The 19,317-nt window shown below is 42.1% G+C and overlaps 1 protein-coding gene and 1 non-coding gene across 2 annotated transcripts; both read right to left on the bottom strand.

The window, feature by feature from the left end:
* Window positions 1-8,014: 8,014 nt before the first annotated feature.
* LOC140012695 (uncharacterized) lies at window positions 8,015-10,196 on the bottom strand. Its single transcript, XM_072060978.1, has 3 exons — window positions 9,078-10,196; window positions 8,701-8,946; window positions 8,015-8,455 (listed from the first exon to the last, which is right to left on the bottom strand). The coding sequence occupies exons 1-3, from the start codon at window positions 10,194-10,196 to the stop codon at window positions 8,015-8,017; spliced, it is 1,806 nt and encodes a 601-aa protein (XP_071917079.1).
* Window positions 10,197-16,767: 6,571 nt separating this feature from the next.
* LOC113705176 (small nucleolar RNA R71) lies at window positions 16,768-16,874 on the bottom strand. Its single transcript, XR_003451824.1, has one exon. It is a non-coding gene; the product is annotated as a small nucleolar RNA R71 (small nucleolar RNA).
* Window positions 16,875-19,317: the final 2,443 nt, after the last annotated feature.

The following is a 19,317-nucleotide window of genomic DNA, read 5'->3' as shown; positions in this document are numbered from 1 at the left end:
AAATATATAAACATAATATGCATAACATTTTAACCCCGTATGATTTTATGTTTTACTAAATAACCCCCTTATGACTTAGTGTTTTATCATATAATCCCTTATGATTTTCAAAATATATACATAACTCTTCTGTAGTTAATAAATAATTTCCAATTTTACATAGGGACATTTTTGACATTTTAGTTGACTCCGTTATGGAATGCAAATTCCGTCATTTTGACATTTTAATTCAAACCATGATGGGGTTATGTATAAAAAAAACTAATCATAGGGGGTAAAATGTAATATGCCCTTGTGGAAAAAAAGAATATCAACAGTAAATTAGAGCAAAATGTATCATGATAAAGAGATTATTATGAGGGTCTTTGGAAAGTATTTTTTGGAAATTTTTTATCTTTTTTTTTCCTTAAACATGTTTTGCAACTAGCTTTTTATATTACATATATTATATTACAAGAAAAACTATAGTGAATAATATAAAAGTTTTTCTAAATAATATTCAATCTAAATAGGCTTGCCCAAAAAAAGAAAGAAAAATATACTCTTGGATTGGCTTTCCCTTAATTTATTTGGAGTCATATGCTAAAAAGGCAGTAATTCATTTGATTGAGTTATTATTTTTAATATTTTTCAAAATCTAGCTCAAAGCAATCACTTGAGTTTAATACTTGAAATTCACGGGTAAAAGTAGCTTCTAGTCATAGCTTGAAAGGAGAAAAGCAATTTTCATCCCTAATATTTGGTATCTGCGATTTTGGTTCTCAAAGTTTTGATAAAAACAAATATGGTTCCCAATGATTGGTAACTAGTGCGATTTTTAGTTCTTAAAATTTCGACAAAGTCAAACCTGTTTCCCTATGTTTACAATTTGAAGTAAATCTAAGATAGTTGATGGATTTTTTCAATTTCTGATGGAATTAGTCATGTACCATCACGTATTCATTAAATAATTTTTTTTAAAGAAGCAAAACAATGGCTAATTTTGAATAATAAAAATAACTCACATAATGCCACGTGAATAACTAATTAACCAAGAAACAACAACAAAAAAAAAGAAAAATTTCAAACTATATAGAAAAATTGAGTATTAGAGTTTTTTGCTTGGGGCTATAGACGTAAATTAAAGATTGAAAATGAGTTTGGATTGATGAATTGGGTTCTTCGACTAGTTTCAATTTTAGTCAATTATTTAACAGGTGAATTATCAGTCCTTAATTTTGTTGTAAAGTTAGCTACTATTTTGTTTCTTTATTTTAAATTCAATTTGACAGACAAATGATCAAATTCCATCAGTAAATAGAAAAACTCTTCTAATATAATGTCCTAAATTTCCTTTAAATGGGATACATTGGGGATCGTGTTTGTTCTTGTCAAAATTTTAAGCACTAAAATTGAACAAATACTAAACATTGGGATTAGATTTCTTTTTGCCGAAATTTTAAGAACTAAAACTGCACAGGTGCTAAATATTGGTAACTAAAACTGCATATTTCCCTAACTTGGAATCATATGTTTGTGACTACCAAAGCAATATTCTGTAGTTGTTTTGAATGTATTTGCACAAGATATTTATGCCAGTAAATCTCACTTGTTCTCAATAACAAAGAAGGCATAAGTTTTCCTGCTAATCCGCAACAATGGTTCCTCCAAACTAAAGATAGAGCACACAAAAAAGGAAAAAAAATGGCAGAGACAGGGAGAGATATTTATAAAGTTCTGTCAGTGTGCCATTATGGTTTGTATAGAGGAATTGTCAAAGCCGAGTGATAAAGTTCGTGCTCGGAAGAAAGCAATTGGAAGCAAGATGAAGCCATAATTGTCATGAAGAAAAAAGCAGCTAAAGCAGTAGTAGCTGTGGCACCATCTTGCAAAAGTATATAAACGAAGAAGGGAAAATTGTATTATATGCCTTGTGTGTGTGTGTTTTAACTACTGTAATTTTGGGTTAATATTTGCCATGAGGGTATACGATGATAAATCAGACCAATTAAAAAAGTCAAAAGTTACTTAAAATATTTTTTCATTTTTGTTTTTCATTTTTTCTTTTGAGAGTAAAAGGAAAGGAAAGGAAAGGAAAGGACTTAAGTGTCAAATTTGAGACCTCATGATCACCTGGATAAAGTGCTTTTGTTTTTTGCAAAAAAAATTTAAGAATGGAAGAATTAGATGTGTTTTAACTTTTTCTAAGAATTTTCTTTTTGTTTTCATTATTCTTCAGCTTCAGAAAGTTTACCAACAAAGCAGGTCGGCAGTTACTTGTCTAAAATCTTATTTAATCCACTACACTAGTTTCTATTATGAAAATTTATGTGGAAGGCTATATTAACATGAGATAACTACTGAAGTTACTCCAGTGGTCAAGGGAAGACTCTTAGAATTCTCCATGTTGCCAAGTTTAAGTTTGAATTTTGGGTCTAGTAGTTGGAAATGAGAAGGGAATGGGGACGAATGAGAGAAAAAATAGTAAAATTCTAAAAAAAAAAATTAAGATTAGGTTTAACTTGTATTTTTGCTATGAGATATTATGTTATTATCAAATTGTTGATATTATGTGCATATATATGAAAAAGGATGACATAAGTCTTTGCTAACTTTATTATAACTCATCGATTACATAATTGTCTAAATAGAAATTTAAAATTTGGCATAACCAGAAGTGTTGTTTCTGAAGTATAATTTGAGAAAAGTTTATTTATTTTATTTTATTTTTTGAAAATAGCACGAGTATTTTTTTAGAATATTTGTTAATGTTATGAATATGATGTGTTTTTTTGGATTTCATTTAGAGACATGTATTATATAGATAAACTACGAATATGATATGAGTTTTTACTGACGATGATCAAAAGAAGCTTGAGAAGAAGGCATCAAATTCTTTTCCTTCCTTTGTGCAAAGAGAGGTGGCAAAATTTCTGCGATGGATGGTGCAAAGGTATAAGGGTGATTTTGGTTAAGAAAATGATGCATCGTGAATAAATAATGTTTTAGTCCTTTAATGAAATAAAAGCTAGCGAGAGTGTGTGATCTCATTTAGGGTGCATAATATCACTTGCTTGAGATATTAATTCTACAAAATTTTACTGAAACCATGTGAAAATTGAATCCGAAACCAAAGCAAAAAATAGGGAGAAATGAACAGGAATATACTGAGCAGTTGCATCATCCTCAATTAGGTCTTCTTCTCTGATCAAGAAGCCAAAATAAATAAATAAATAAAGACTGAAAAACGAAAGTAAATGGGGACATAAGATCAAGTGTAAGGGTCCCTAGTAGAACGTAGAGTTGACCAAAGCCAAGTGTCGAAGAGATGATGTTGTAGTATAAGCAGAAATGGATCAAGTGACTCAATCTCAACAAGCATCCATCCAAAACCTTGAAAGACAAGTAGGTCAATTAGCCAAGGTGTTGACCGAAAGAAAGCAAGGGAGGTTGCCTAGTAATACTCAAGTGAACCCAAAAGAAGCTACTATGACAATAACACTCACTTCATCTGGGAAGGTGTTGGATGACTATGTTCATAAGTCTAAGGAGAAAATCAAGGAGCAAGAAGGAAGTGGGAGTGACGAGAAAAGCGAAGTTAAAAGTAAAATACAAGAGTCAGGCAAGGAAGTTCCTAAGGAAAATTACCTTATCAAGTTGCCCAAGGTTAAAACTTATGTGCCTCTCATTCCATTCCCTCAAAGATTGAAGAAAAAGAAGAATGAGGGGCATTATAAAAAATTTATGACAACATTGAAAAAGTTCCAAGTGCGTACCCCATTTGTAAAAGCCCTTGTAGATATGTCTACTTATGCAAAATTTCTCAAGGAAATCGTGTCCACTAAGCAAAAATTAGAGGAATTTACAACCGTTCCCTTGATTGAGGAGTGTAGTTCAGTGCTACAACATTCTCTTTCAATCAAGATGAAAGATCCAAGAAGTTTCACTGTATCTTGTTCTGTTGAAGGTATTTTTGTGGATAGGTGTTATATGAGCTTGAATCTAGTGTGAATTTAGTGCCCTTATCCTTTTCCAGGAAGTTAAGGTTTGCCGAATTTAATACTACCACAGTAATTTTACGACTTGCCGATCATTCACTGCAACATCCAGTGGGGGTAATCGAAGATATGCTCATCTGTTCAGCCTGTAGCTGGAACTGCTGCCCAAGTAGTTCCACTTGAGGCAGCTCCACTATGAGCTAGGGCAGGGCCTTCTAGGAAGCCCGATATCGACTTCGGGGAAGTGGATCTCATCCCTCCCATCCTGGATCAGGGGATGTGGACGAACTGGTGGGAAAATATGACATTCCCCCCCAGTTCGAAGCCCGAGCAGCCCAGCCCGGGGTTCGTAGCTATCTATAAGGACCAGCTCATAGCAGGTCTCCGTCTTCCCATTCCTCACTTTCTTTTCCAGATTATGATCTTCTGGGGATCCGAGTAACCCAGCTTGTGCCTAATGCAATTCGGTCGATCCTAGGCTTCTTTATGTTGTGCAGAATCCTTGAGATCCCTTATTCCTTAGAGTTGTTCGGGTTGTTCTTCCAGATGAAGGTTAGCGGCCACATTCACGGTTGGTTCTACTTAGCTCGTAAGAGCGGAGCAGAGCTTCCAACTCGTGAACTGTTTGCAGGTGCCCCTTCCTCTATTTAGGAGCGGAGCAGAGCTTCCAACTCGTGAACTATTTGCGGGTGCCCCTTCCTCTATTAAGGGTTGGAAGGCCAAGTTCTTCTTCTTGAAGAACACAGGCTTTCCTCCTCCGACCTGGAGGGAGGAAACCCAAGTGTCCGACCCCCTTTCTTCACCTCTTCCTGAGGCCAAACTGGATCGACTACTCGTTCAGGCTTGAGGTTGGGTGTGAAGGAATTTAATAACGCCCAACTCTGGGCAGCTGGCTTGATCCGAGCAAGCGTGGCGGCTCCTGCTCCTGACCTCCAACCCCTTGCTCCGGACGGCCTGGCTGCCTATAACTCCCCTCTTCTTTCTTTTTTTTTTTTTAATCTTTTGTACGAACTCCTTTCCAGGGTGGACTGATCAGTTCTTTCCCTTCGTTGCAGTGAAGAGGTTCTCACAGTTGCTAAACCTTGGAGGAGCTGGCAGTTCGAGCACGCCTACCACTATGCCTTCCACTGTTCTGACCAGTTCGGTTCCTGCAGCTCCTCCTTCGCCAGTGCCAGCTCCTCAGGCCCCAGCTCAGTTTTCCCCTGCTGACGAGCCAGGGAAGAAAAAACGCAAGAAGTCCTCAGCCAAGAGGGCGTGAACTGAGGTGACCTCTTCGCCAGCTCAGGTGGAGCGAACTGCACTTACGGCCCCCCAGCTCGACCACTATGGGGTGAACTCTACTGAGCAACAGGCCTCCTCTGAGTCACTCCCTGCAATGTGGCGATACAGAAACGCCACTCCTCTCAAGTAGCCGACCGAGCCGAGCTCGTACCCGCACCCCATGCACTTCTGCCTGAAGTGGGGGCTGTCGATCAACGACAGAGCTCAGTTCTTTGAGGCAGCTCGGGAATTCCTTCGGGGAGCGGTGCTCCCTTGCGACTGCAACTTCATACGGGTCGCGTCTCCTGCCGAGCTGCTTCAGCATTACTACCTCAGCACGGCTCAGGTTGGTCCGAACTGTCTCTCCCTTTTACTTTATTTCAATTCAGCTCAGTCTTCTTACTGTGCTTAAAATGTAGCTGAACGTGGCCGGCTCCGAGCTGACAAGGCGGTATGAGAACATGAATGAGACGCTGTCGTAGGTCGGGATGTCCAGGGGCAAATTGTCCGATCAGCTTGAGGCCGCTGATACCGAGCTGGAGACTTTGAAGAAGCAGCTCGCAGAGGCCCAGGCCGCCTGCGAACTGGAGAAGAAAAAGACCGCCGAGCTGACTGAGCAGCTAGAGAAGGAACAAAAGAAATCCGCCGAGCTTCCAGGTCAAATTGAAGCCGCTCGGGAGGAGAGGCGCCAACTGGGCGTTCAGGAGTTCAAGAGGTTGGAGGGTTTCTTGAACGACCTGGCCACCTTGAATGGCCCAATCCTACAAGTCAGGTATACACAAGCCATGAACGACGTGCGGGCCCTGAATCTGTTTGGCTTCGACATTGGGTGATGGGCGAGCTACAACCCCAAAGCGCTCGAGCAAGTGGACAGGCTGGTCGAGGGGTACGCGCGCAGATTCAATTTGTCCGACCTGGTGGCTGACCCCAACTTGCCTGTGTCCACTCCTGAGCCCGAGTAGGAGCATCAGGGGAAAAATTAGATAGGACTCAGTATAGATATAGGTAGGACACCGAACTGAGCAGAGCTTGTTCGTTTTGTATGAACTCGCCCTTATAACTTTGCTTTTGGATGAAATGAAGTTTTATTTCAACACTTAGCAAAATTTCCTTCCTTTGTCATAGTATCTGAATACATATCCATGCGAACTGACTATGAGCGAACTAACTTGCACGAAATAACATCTAACATACGCAGAACAGTTTGTTTTTGTACAAGCTCCTTTCTTTGTAAATTGTCTTTTGGAATGAATGAATCAGTATCTTGTTCAACACTTAGCAAAATTTCATAGCTTTCTTATCATACTTGTCTGAATACACTTGCGAGAATAGACCCCCGGCTCATGCGAACTAACTTCAAGAATAAATCATACATAAAGTCCAGATCCATGTGCGACCGAACAGGTGCGAACTAACTCCCGACTTGTGTGAAATAATTCAAACTCAACTGAATGCATTTGTGGATTCTAACTCAGGTCACGCGTGAACAGAGTAACTGGGCTCTAACAAAAAAGTCTCAAATTTGAATTATGCCAAGTACGTGGGGCTTCCTCCCTATTGAGATGAGCTAACTTACAGTACCCTGCGCGATCGGTCTCCTTCACTACGTAGGGACCTTCCCAGTTTGGATCCAAGTTGTTTGTTCCCAGGACCCGACTTATTGCGTTCTTTCGTAGGACCAAATCTCTTGATTTGAAGGAGAGATGTCTTACCCTAGCGTTGTAGTGTCACGCGACCTGCTCTTTGTATTTAGCCATTCTTATGGCTGCTTCTTCTCTCTTCTGTTCCAGCAGGTCCAAGTTGAGCTACATCTCATCCTCATTATCTTGAGCTATGAAATTCTGCATCCTGCCCGAGGGCATGCCGATCTCTGCCGGAATTACCGCTTCTACCCCATAAGTTAAGACAAATGGAGTTTCTTGGGTGGCCGTTCGGGGGGCAGTTTGGTAAGCCCAGAGTATGGTAGGCAATTTATCCATCCATCCAATTCGGGCAGACTCTATTCGAGTCTTCAAGACGCGCAGAATAGTTCTGTTAACGTTTTCTACCTGATCATTAGCTTGAGGGTGTCCCACGGAAGTGAAGTGTTGCCGAATCCCAAACTTGGAGCACCATTCTCGAAAGGAACTGTCGGCGAACTGTCGGCCATTGTCCGAGACCAGAGCCCGGGGTATGCCAAATTGACAAGCAATGTTCTTCCAAAAGAACTTTTGAACCGACCTATTGCTGATGGTGTTGAGTGGTTCGGCTTCCACTCACTTAGTGAAGTAGTCTATTGCCACCATCAGATACTCATAACCTCTTGGAGCTCGGGGAAACGGACCCAGTAGGTCAACTCCCCATTGGAAGAACGACTACGGGCTCTGAAGGAGGACCATCTCTTGAGTTGGGGCGTGGTGAACTGGTGCGTGCAATTGGCATGACCTGCACCTTGCCACTAGTTCGGCCGAGTCCCAGAAGATGGTAGGCCAATAGTACCCAGATATCATCCCCTTTTTGGCTAGAACCCGTGGGCCGACATGATTTCTACAGATGCCTTCGTGCAATTCGCGCAAGATGTAGCCCCCCTCTTCCGGCATCACACACTTCAGCCACGGACGTAAGTAGGATTTCCTATATAGTACTCCGTTTGTGAGTATATACCTCTGTGACTTGAGGAGGATTTTTCGAGTCTCTACTTTGTTTGAGGGGAGCTCTCCGTTGGCTAAGTACCGCATAATAGGATCCATTTATGAGCTCATCACTTGAATCACTGCAGTATCCAACTATTCATATACTCACATTTTTCCGACCTCTACCAATACTTCTTTGCTCAGTATGCCCAAAGAAGTGGAGTCCAATTTAGAAAGGGCGCCAGCTCTTTTGTTCCAACTCCAAGGGACCTGTTCGAGTGTGAACTGCTCGAACAGACTCCTCAGTTCATACGCCTTGGCGACGTATTTCTTCAATGGCTCTTCTTTGACCTCATATTTCCTTAAGACTTGGTTCACTATCAGCTGCAAGTCGCTATCAATCTTTAGCGATTCAACCCCCAATTTCCGGGTTACCTCCATCCCCGTGATCAGAGTCTCATATTCAGACTCGTTATTAGAGGCTCTGAAGTTGAATCTCAAGGCATAAGCTAGTTCTTCTCCGGTGGAGCTGATTAGGAGAATCTCGACTCCACATTCTTCTTTGTTTGAAGCTCCGTCGACATACAACGTCCAGGTCGGGATGACCTGTTCGACAACCTTTTCGACCTCAGCTTGTACAGCAGGCTTTCGGCCTGTTCGACCTCAACTTGTACCGCAGTCTCTTTGGCCTGTTCGGCCTCGGCCGGCTTAGGGCCAGTTTCTTTGGCTTGTTTGGCCTTGGCTCGTATGGTGACCTTTCTGGCCTGTTCGGCCTCGGCCAGTTCAGTTTCCGCCTCTTTGGCCTATTCGGCCTCGGCCGGCTCAGCGCCAGCCTCTTCGGCCTATTTGACGTTGGCTGACATGGTGCCAACTTCTCCGGCTTGTCCGGCCTCAACTCGCCCAACCGCTTCTTTGGCCTGTTCAAGCTCGGCAGGCTTGGTGCCAGCTTCTTGGGTATTTCGCAATTGTGCGGTATATCTTAACGTAGTTGAGTGGCCTGTCCGAAACACCAGCTTTTGGACCTTGTCTTGCTCCCGAATTAGCACCGCACTGACTGCCTCCTCTCCCACAGTTAAGTAGAGGAACAGAGTTTCGCCCTGTCCGGGAGAGGTTAAAGTCGGCAATTTAGTGATGTGTGCCTTCAGTTTGTCGAACGCTTTTTAGTACTCAGAGGTCCACTCGAACTGGAGACCTCTTCTTAGCGCCTTGAAGAAGGGAGAACCTAAACTGTCAATTTCAATAGGAACCTGTTCAATGCTGCCATCCTACCAGTTAGTCGCTGCACTTCCTTTATGTTTCTGGGGGGAGTCATGTCCATAATGGCCCTTATTTTGTCAGGGTTAGCTCTTACTCCGTCTTTGGATATCGTGTACCCTAGGAATTTGTCCGACCTGACCCCGAAAGTGCATTTCTTGGGGTTCAACTGTATTCGCGAGCTTCGAAGGACGTCAAAAATTTCCTTAAGGTCCGTGATGAACTGCTCCTGAGTTTGGCTCTTTACCAGCATGTCGTCCACGTAGACTTTCATATTTCGGCCTATCTGATCCTTGAACAGCTTGTTTACCAACCTTTGATATGTCGCGCCTGCGTTTTTTAGTTCAAACGGCATGGTGACATAGCAATAAGTGCCATACTCAGTGATGAATGAGGTCTTCTCCTGATCTCTCTCATCCATGGCTATCTGGTGATACCCTTTGAAGACATCCAGGAAACAGAAGATTTCGCATCCCATCATTGAGTTCACATACAGATCTATTCGGGGGAGAAGGTAGCAGTCCTTTGGGCAAGTTTTGTTCAAATCGGTGAAATCCACACACATTCTCCAAGCCTTGTCATCTTTTTTGACCAGCACGGGGTTGGCTAACCAGGTCGGATAGAAGACCTCCTTCATGATCTTGGTCTCTAACAGCTTGCCTATCTCTTCCTTGACGACCTCATTCCGTTCAGGCGTGAAATTCCTCTTCTTCTGCTTCACAGGCTGAACACTGGGATCTACGTGTAGTTTGTGAACTGCCAGTTCGGGCGAAATCTTGGGCATGTCATCCGCACTCCAGGCGAAGATCTCGGCATATTCCTCTAGGAGGGATTCTAGCGCCCTCCGGGTCAGTTCGCTCAAGAATGAGCCGGTCTTGACCACTCGATCGGGCCTTTCCCTTCTGACCGGCAGTTCGAGCAGGCCCTCATCCGTCTCCAATGTTTCTTTCTTCTCCACAGGCTCCCAAGGTTCTAAGTAGGCCGCTTGAGCTACCAACTTCTCCTTACCCTTGAGAGTTGCAATGTAGCAGGCCCGACCTACCTCTGGATCCCCTAGCACCTCAGCCACTCCTGCCAGCGTGGGAAATTTCATTCTAAGATGCAAAGTTTAGCAGACAGCTCGGAGGTAGGCCGTCCCAAGATCATGTTGTATGACGATGGCTCCTTCACTACTGCGAAATTTATTAGGATAGTTCGGCACTTCGGCGACACCCCCACCGTGACCATGAGAGTTATCATTCCCTAGGGTCTCACCGGGGGACTTGCAAAACCAATCAAAGGAGTTCAGACTGGGATGAGCTGCTTGTCCTCTAGTTGCAATTCTTTGAAGGTCTTGTAGTATAGCACGTCAATGGCGTTTCCATTATCTATGTACACCTTCTTGACTTTGTAGTTGCATGTTATAACTTCTATCACGATGGCCTCGTGATTATTAGAAGCAAGTGGTACCGCATCTTCAAATCCGTAAATGATCTCTTTGTACATTTTCAATCATTTGTTCGAGCTCTCTCCACTAGGAAGTGGGCGGTTGCTCCACCGAGCTTCGTGACTATCTCCTCCGACTGGTTCTCTCGCAATGGTATTGATCACCCCAACTAAGTTCTGCACTTCCTGTTCGGGAGTTCGGTCCCAGGGGTCTCAAGGTCGGTCACGGGGATAGTTCGCGTGTTCTTATTTGTATTCCCCTTGCTTCTGGTCAGTTCGCCCATTCCGAATGAACTGTCTCAGGTGCCCTCGTTTGATCAACTCTTCGATGTCTTTCTTGAGGTGAGGACAATTCTCGGTGTCATGCCCCACGTCATGATGGTAAGAGCAATACAAGTTTTGATCTCGTCTGCTCTTATTACCAACCAATTGCCGGGGAGGTCGAGAGAGACCTTCCTGTTCCATTACCGCGAGAACCTGAGCCCTGGGCGAGGTAAGAAAGGTCCAAATCCTCTCTCTTTCAAAGGATTTGCTCCTGGGTAAACGGTCGGAGGTATTCCTTCGGGCATGCGCAGGTCGCGCATCCCCCTAATCCGTGCTCTTTCTTCGTCTTTCGTCCCTCAGTCTTTCCTGCGCACTCTTCAAGCGATTGGCCTCTTCTGCATTAGCCTTCTCGTGAGCTCGGTCCAGTATCTCCCGATTTGACTTGGGAGGTTTCTCTACGAACACGGTATGTAGTTTCTGCTTGGGCAGTCTGTTGATGAAGGCGGCCATGACAACCTTATCGTCCTGATCCCGGACCTGAAGGGACTCGTTGTTGAATCGCACCATGTATTTGCGCAACGACTCATCAGGGTTTTGATGGATTGTCATCAGGTGAGCTGTACTCTTGGAAAAGACTCTCAACGAAACGAACTGAGCTGCGAACAGGCACGCGAGCTGATCAAAAGAGCAGAATGACCGAGGGGGTAGCCCTTGAAACCATTGACGCGTCTTTCCTTCCAGGAACATGGGAAATGTTTTACATCTGATTGCATCAGCAGTCGTTTGTAGGCGCATTTGCGTCAAGAATACGAACAGATGATCCTCCGGATCCGTGGTTGCATCATAGGATTTCATGCTCGGTATTTTGAACTTCGCGGGCAGCGGGTAGTTCTCAATTCCGGCACGAAGAGGGAGGCGGTATATTTGTCAGCCTGCGGATCTAGCAAAAGATCCAGTTCGTCTTGTATCTGGTACTTGTCTCTCTTTGGAGAGGGCTCCCTCCGCGGGAACCCTCGGAAGGACTCAGGGTGTTCTGTTCGGGAGTTCCCGTGAGAGGGCTCCAGAATTTCAATCTGTTCACGCGTGAGGTCCTTTCATGACCGCTTCTGCCGGAGATTGGGGCTTCCCATCCGAGACTCTGACGGCTTGATTCCATCTGCGTGCCTTGGGCTCCTGGTCATGATGGTCTCTAGTCTGCTCTTTGAGGTAGTTCATAATTGCTTCGAAAGTAGGTAAGTTTTCCGCCACTGTTCGCACCAGTTGCTCAGGCGGGATTCGCGAGAGCTCCGTACCCTCGTCCCCAGGAGTTGGATCTTGAAGTGGATTTTGGGGGTCGCTTCGGTGGTTCCCCTTGGACCCGTTGAGGTTCCTCTGAGATCTAGTTCTCGATATATTTTCGTAAGAGAAGAATTGCGTTTCCCACAGATGACGCCAACTGATGCGACTGCCGAGAACGCGATCCGAACTAAATGGCACCAGGTTGCGCGAACTGAGAAGGAACGAACTGATGCACGAGCGGGGTAAGTGAGCTGACCTGCTAAGGTAGGGAGGATGAACAGCGAGACTAGGTCCCCGTTGTGACTCTGACGGTCAAGTTAGCAATAGCTATAGAGCAACAATATTGATTACTGTAGAAAAAGGCGTACCATGCTTTGTCTTGTGGTGGTGTATTAATAAGCTTCTGGGTAGTAGTTTCCTTATAAGATTAGGAGTCCGACTAGAAAGAGAAAGAGAGTCTTTCTAGGGTTTCATCTGCTAACTCCGAAAGGTTCGGGGGCTGCGGCTCACCAGGCCCATCCAGCTGGGAGGCGGCGGTCACGCGCGAATTGTCGTCCCTCCTGCCTAAACTGTTTGTCCGAACTGCCAGGTCATCATGCCCGAACTGACACGTGGCTCTTGTAGATTGGCCCCACTACACTCATCAAAGTCAGTAAATTTGTTTTTCTACAGATTTTCTTATCTTGGATATGGAAGACAATACTTGTATGGCTATAATATTTTGTAGGTCATTCTTGGCCACTGGAGGGGCGATAATTAATGTGCCAAAAGGGAAATTGACTTGGGTATCAGCAATGAAAAAGAGAAATTCAATGTTTTTCGTGCTTTGAAATATTCATTTTTTTGAGGAATCTCATGTTCAAGTTGATGCAATTGATCCCTCTAGTGCTAAAGCAATTGAAAAAGAATGTTTTAAAGATCCAGTGAATTCTATGATTGTATTAAATTTGGATGTTAAAGATGATAACATTGAAATAGTTAATTGTGCTACATATCCAATGGCGTCTCATTTGAATCATGATTTTTTTTTTCTATGAATCTCTCATCTTCTTTAAGTGCTGCAAAATTTGAGAAAGTACCAAAAGTGGTACAGGAGTGCAATTTTGATAAGGCCAATTATGATAGATCTCAAGATCACACAATGGAAACAGTGAAATTATTTGAGACATTTTATCCACCATGACTCCATCTAGTCTTGTCTAAATAAAGACATTAAACTTAGCACTTCTCGAGAGAAAACTCGACTTTTTTTTTAAATTTTTTTAAATATTTTTCTCTTGAATCTGGGATTGGTATTGGTGTTTATTCCTTTAGAATTTTATTGCTCTCTAGTCTAGGTTAATTGGTGGTGTGCTTAACTCCTATTGGTAGCATTGTCTTGTTTTTCTATTTTGTTGAGACAGCTTCTCAAGCTTCACTAGTACATCAGTTTATATCATAAGAGTTTTACTTTCACCTCTATCATTGCTTGTATTTCTTTATTTTTCTCCCCAACATTGAGAACAATATTGTCTCAAGTGTCTGGGAGGAATAAATAGGTGAAGTGACAATTTTGGTTAAAATTTTTAAAATTTGTGTTCTTATTCTCTATTCCCTAATATGCAATGGCGTGTAGTTGAAGTATTATTATTGTTAAGGTTTATCTATATAAATGTGTTAAATGTTCAATGGTGTTGCTTTGGAGCACTTCTTTGGCGAATATTTGGTATTTTGAGACTTTTTCAATTTTGGTTAACCTTTTTAGGTATTGTAAATATTTTTTTTAATATTTTTCTTGTAAATTTGGCCTAATTATTAATTTTACCTCTCCATATTATTAGGATATGATGCAAGCTTTTTGTGTTTTTGTGAATTTGAACATATGTGTTTGTTAATTTAATTATACTTTGCTATTTGTCGTTGTCTAGTAACTAGAGGTTCTTATTAAGTAAATGTCAAGTTTTGCACTAAACAGTAACGATAGCTATGAGTGTATAATTCCTAAACAGTGAAAGTTGAGTAAACAGGTTTCTTCATTTGGGAGATGTCGAAATTCGTGTCAAAAGGCTTGAACGATTTAGAATTAAGTACATTTCCCCTGTTAAAATGTGAAAACATTTTAAGTGCGGCGGAATTTTTTAAAAAACATAAGAAGAAAAATAAGAAAAATATGTGGATTATAATACTAGCTGCGAATCCATGTAGTAATTTGTTTGAGATTTTGTTTATTGGCTGGGCCATTTATGGAAAAATACTTATTAAGTATTTTATATATTTAGTTTAGTTAGCCAGAGTTGAATAAGTTGATGGTGTTAAAAGTTAACTGAAGTAATGACTCTTTAGTTTTCATTATTTAATTCTTGATGCTAGCTTGGAAGGGTTGCTTTGGCAATAATAGTATTGAAATATGGTCATTATTTGTATTTAATTGGTTTTTTTTCTCATGCTTAAGGACACGCACAGATTAAGTGATAGAACAATTGTTGGGCACCATTTGCGATGTTATTTGGTCATAATTTTGGTTACTTACTGTGCTAATTATTGAGATTTTGTTCATATTTGATATTTGTGTAAATTGCAGGCAGTTGGTGTTAAAAGTGGTATCTTGGGGAGAATTTTCGGAAGACTTTTCATCTCAGGGCATGCCCACGCCGGAAATTATAGAAGAATACCCAAAAGCCGGACCCGCGGGATTGGTAACAGCAGGGCCAATTAGGAAGTCAGGTCCATGTGAACCGCGGAGATGCATGGGATTAAAACCCCTAGACAAGTCTTGCTTCTTGACGTTTCTTTGCTTCTGCTGGCGGCGGCTGCTGGGAAGATATAAAAAGGAAAAGCTAGATTCACGTAAAATCAATAGATAGATTAGCTTGAGTTCCTTTTTCCCATCTGTCAGACGTTGGAGACCTCTCTCTTGCTTTTAGCTTTGTACGATTTTGACTCCTTGATTTTTACTCGTGCTCTGGACAATTTTTCGTTAACTTTTGTTTTGTAATTTCGGCTCCAGTACGGAGACGAAACCCAAAAGGAGACAACGCCTTTTCGCCTACCTCCTCGTTATTTCTCCTTTTCGCAACCTTTTGGTAATTAATTGGATGATATCAACTAAATCACGCGAGATTGATATGATGAGGAGCGGCTAGGTTTCTTCTCTACCCAAAGGTCGATGCGGAGGCGCGGCCCATAATATCTGTGAGATCTAATCAAACTTTCATTATTTATTCCAATTCGTTACTGTTCGTGCGTTTTCCGAATTAATTGTGTATGGGTATTTTATTAATTGAGTATCAACGGTCGGATATTTAATTTAATTTAATAGCCTACTGTCACGTTAATTAAATTGAATCCGTAATTTTTCGTTTAGTTGACAATTGGTGACAACCACCATAATTGGTTTTGTGTTGGGGAACGTAAGATCTAATTTAAATAAACCCTCTTAGTGTGTTTATTGGTTAGGATTAGGTTTTTCTAGTTTTAATGCAACTGGATAATTAAATTCCTACGATCGTACCTGGGGTTATTTTCTGATTAGAGAAGCAGTCAACGGTCGTACCTTGGCTGTCGAAAATGTAAGGAAAAACTGGCTGTCAGAATTTGTTGATAGTTATAACCAACCTAGTGACGAATGAATGAAATATCTTTGCATCGACGATCATTTAATTGGACCGTTCTTGAAAAGTTGATCCTTTGGATAGAATTTTATTAATTGCTATTTTTAGTAAATTGTACTTGTTGAGTTAGCTTTTGAATTTTGTTTATTTTATTTTCATCTTCATTCTCTTAAATATCCCCCAATTTTGTTCTTTTGATTTGGAAAGAAACAACTGCTTATCCGTTCCCTGTGGAATTGACCCTACTTGCCATTATATGCAAATTTAATACCTTTATAGATAATTCTGATATATCGGATCAAACAAACTCTTCAGGAACAGGGTGAATCAAGCAACCCATTGCACACCTAGAGTCCCTGCTCCAGTACTTGGATTTGTTCTATAATTAATTGTGATGGTAATTAGGACTTTTTAGTAATTATTATTGCACAGACTAGACACCAGTCAATTTTTGGCGCCGTTGCCGGGGAACGGTGTTTTGGTTAATTTTGTTTCTTTTTAAGTTGTTCTCTTTGAATTTGTCTGGCATTTTTCTAGTTTATGTCTCGTTCTTCTCGTACAGGCGAATTGATTTTCGACCCAAAAGTAGAGAAGACTGCGCGCTAAACTAGGAAAGAGACTAGACAGCTCAGAAAGAAGCAATCTAGTACTGCATCTCAGAGATTGGATCCAGAGATTGAATCAACAGATTCAAGTGGTGATAATTCAAGTGATCCAGGTCAAGAGAACATCCCTATGGCGAATGCAAGAACACTAAAGGAGCTAGTTGCTCCGGAATTGCCTCAGCAGCCGTTGTGCATCACATTTCCAACTCTAGCTGAGAATAGCTCTTTCGAACAGAAGTCGGGATTAATTCACCTCTTACCCACGTTCTATGACCTCTCGGGTGAGGAACTCCATAAAAACATCCAAGAATTCGATGTGGTATGCTCCAGTATGAAGCCTCCAGGAATTACTGAGGAGCAGATCAATCTAAGAGCCTTTTCTTTCTCCCTCAAGGATGCAGCAAAGGATTGGTTGTACTACCTACCTGCAGGTAGTCTCACAACATGGGCCCAACTGAAAAAGAAATTTTTGGAAAAATTCTTCCCTGCATTCCGGGCTGCAAGTCTGAGAAAGGAGATATGTAGTATTAAGCAGTATTCTGGAGAATCCCTATATGACTATTGGGAGAGATTCAATAAGTTGTGTACTAGATGCCCACAGCATCAAATTAGTGAACAACTATTGATCCAATATTTCTATGAGGGATTACAGTCGTCTGATAGGAGTATCATTGATGCTGCAAGTGGGGGAGTACTGGCAAATAAGACACCGAGGGAAGCATGGCTGCTTATTGAAGTTGTGGCAGAAAATTCTCAGCAGTTTGGCTCTCGCGAGAGTAACCCTACTCGTAGGGTTAACGAGGTAGAGACGTCTTCCATTCAGTAGCAACTATCGGAACTAACATCTTTCGTTCGCCAATTAGCTGTGGGGAACGTGCATCAAGCAAAGGTCTGTGGAATTTGCACAAACGTGGGGCATTTCACTGACTCATGCCCTATTCTACAAGAGAATGGGGCTGAACAAGTTAACATGGTTGGAGGCGTACCCGCGCCTCGTAGGCAGTACGATCCGTACTCCAACACGTACAATCCGGGTTGGAGAGATCACCCCAACTTCAGCTATGGGAACAGGCTACAGAATTCATTCTCAAATCATCCACCGAGATTTCAGCAACCATGGCAACCCAAGCCTCAACTTTCGCCCTCCAATTCAGGAGGCTCTTTGGAGGATATTGTCAAGAGTCTGGCTACGAGTACTACTCAGCTCCAATAAGAAATTAGGTCCTTGGTCACGAGCACTGCTCAGTTCCAGCAGGAAACCAGATCGGGTATGAAAAATCTGGAGATTCAAATAAGCCATATGGCTACTGCAATTAACCGCTTAGAGTCCCAAGTTTTCGAAAAATTGCCATCACAACCCGAGGCGAATCCGAAAAACGTGAGTGCTACGATACTGAGGAGTGGCAAAGAAGTGGAGGGGCCTAAGACCACGAACCTAAAGAGTAAAAGTGAAGACGAGATCGAGAAGGAGATGGAAGAAGAAGGACGCATTCGTGGAGACCTTTAGGTAACTCTTACTCCATCAATACTCATTAAATCTAATTTACCTCCTTTTCCATGCAGGTTGGAGAAGACGAAGAAGGCTGAGAAAGAAAAGGAGATCCTGGATGTATTTCGAAAAGTGGAGATCAACATCCCCTTGTTGGATGCAATTAAGCAAGTACCAAAGTACGCAAAATTCCTTAAGAATTTATGCACTCATAAGAGGAAGTTGAGAGGGGACGAACGAGTAGCGGTGGGAGAAAACGTATCAGCCATACTCCAAAGAAAACTTCCACCCAAGTGTGGGGATCCAGGTATGTTTACGATCCCTTGCAAAATAGGAGATACACCTATTAGAAAAGCAATGTTAGATTTAGGGGCGTCAATCAACGTGATGTCAAAAACCATTTATGCTTCTCTAAATCTTGGGCTATTAAAAGAAACGGCCATCACAATGCAACTAACTGACCGCATCAATGCTTATCCGGAGGGGCTGATTGAGGATGTTTTGGTTCAGGTAAATGAGTTAGTTTTTCCAGCAGATTTTTATATCCTAGATATGGGAGATGAAAAGTCGTTAAATCCGTCACCTATTTTGTTAGGTAGACCGTTTCTTAGCACTGTTAGGACTAAAATAGATGTGAATGAGGGTATTTTATCAATGAAATTTGATGGTGCAAAAGTAAATTTCAATATTTTTGAGATGATGAAATATCCAGAGAAATCTAACTCAGTCTTTGCTTTGAGTGTTATTGAGCCCATTGTACAAGAAATTTTTGAAATGGATGGTAAAGACGCATTGGAAGTGGCCTTGACCAAGCCTCTTGAATTGGGTGTAGCTCTTAATGTGGATATGAGGGATGAGTTGCACCATGCAGTAGAAGCATTACACTCACTTCCAACCATGCCCCCAAGGTATGAGCTTATTTCTCTTTTTGTGCTAGAAATTCAGACAAAGTTGCTTCTTTCAATTGTGCAGGCACCGGAGTTAGAACTTAAGCCGCTCCCGAAACATCCAAAGTATGCATTCTTGGGAGACCGAGAGACGCTTCCGGGGATCATTTCTGCACACCTATCTCCAAGTTAAGAGGACAGACTGGTGCAACTCCTTAGGGATCATAAGGAGGTGATTGGGTGAAGTATAGCAGATATCAAAGGAATAAGGCTGTTCTTATGCATGCACCAGATAAGGCTCGAGAATGATGCGAAACCGGTGAGACAGGCACAGCGGAGGTTGAATCCCCTGATGATGGAAGTTGAGATACTTAAACTCCTAGAGGTGGGGATTATCTTTACTATCTCGAACAGTCCTTGGGTGAGACCCGTTCAAGTGATTCCGAAAAAAGCGAGAGTGACCGTAGAGGAAAACCAGGAGGGTGAGATGGTTCCAGTCAAGAAAGTTATAGGCTGGCGCCAGTGCATTGACTACCAAAGGCTAAATTCTGTGACGGAAAAGGACCATTTCTCTTTTCCTTTTGTTGACCAAATGATAGAAAGATTGACTAGTCGTATTTACTATTGTTTCTTGGATAATTTTTCAGGATACTTTCAGATCGCGATAGCGTCGGAG

The sequence above is a fragment of the Coffea arabica genome, chromosome 8e (genome assembly GCF_036785885.1).
Source record: "Coffea arabica cultivar ET-39 chromosome 8e, Coffea Arabica ET-39 HiFi, whole genome shotgun sequence".
NCBI lineage: Eukaryota > Viridiplantae > Streptophyta > Magnoliopsida > Gentianales > Rubiaceae > Coffea > Coffea arabica.
This window is presented reverse-complemented; position numbering and strand designations above follow the sequence as displayed.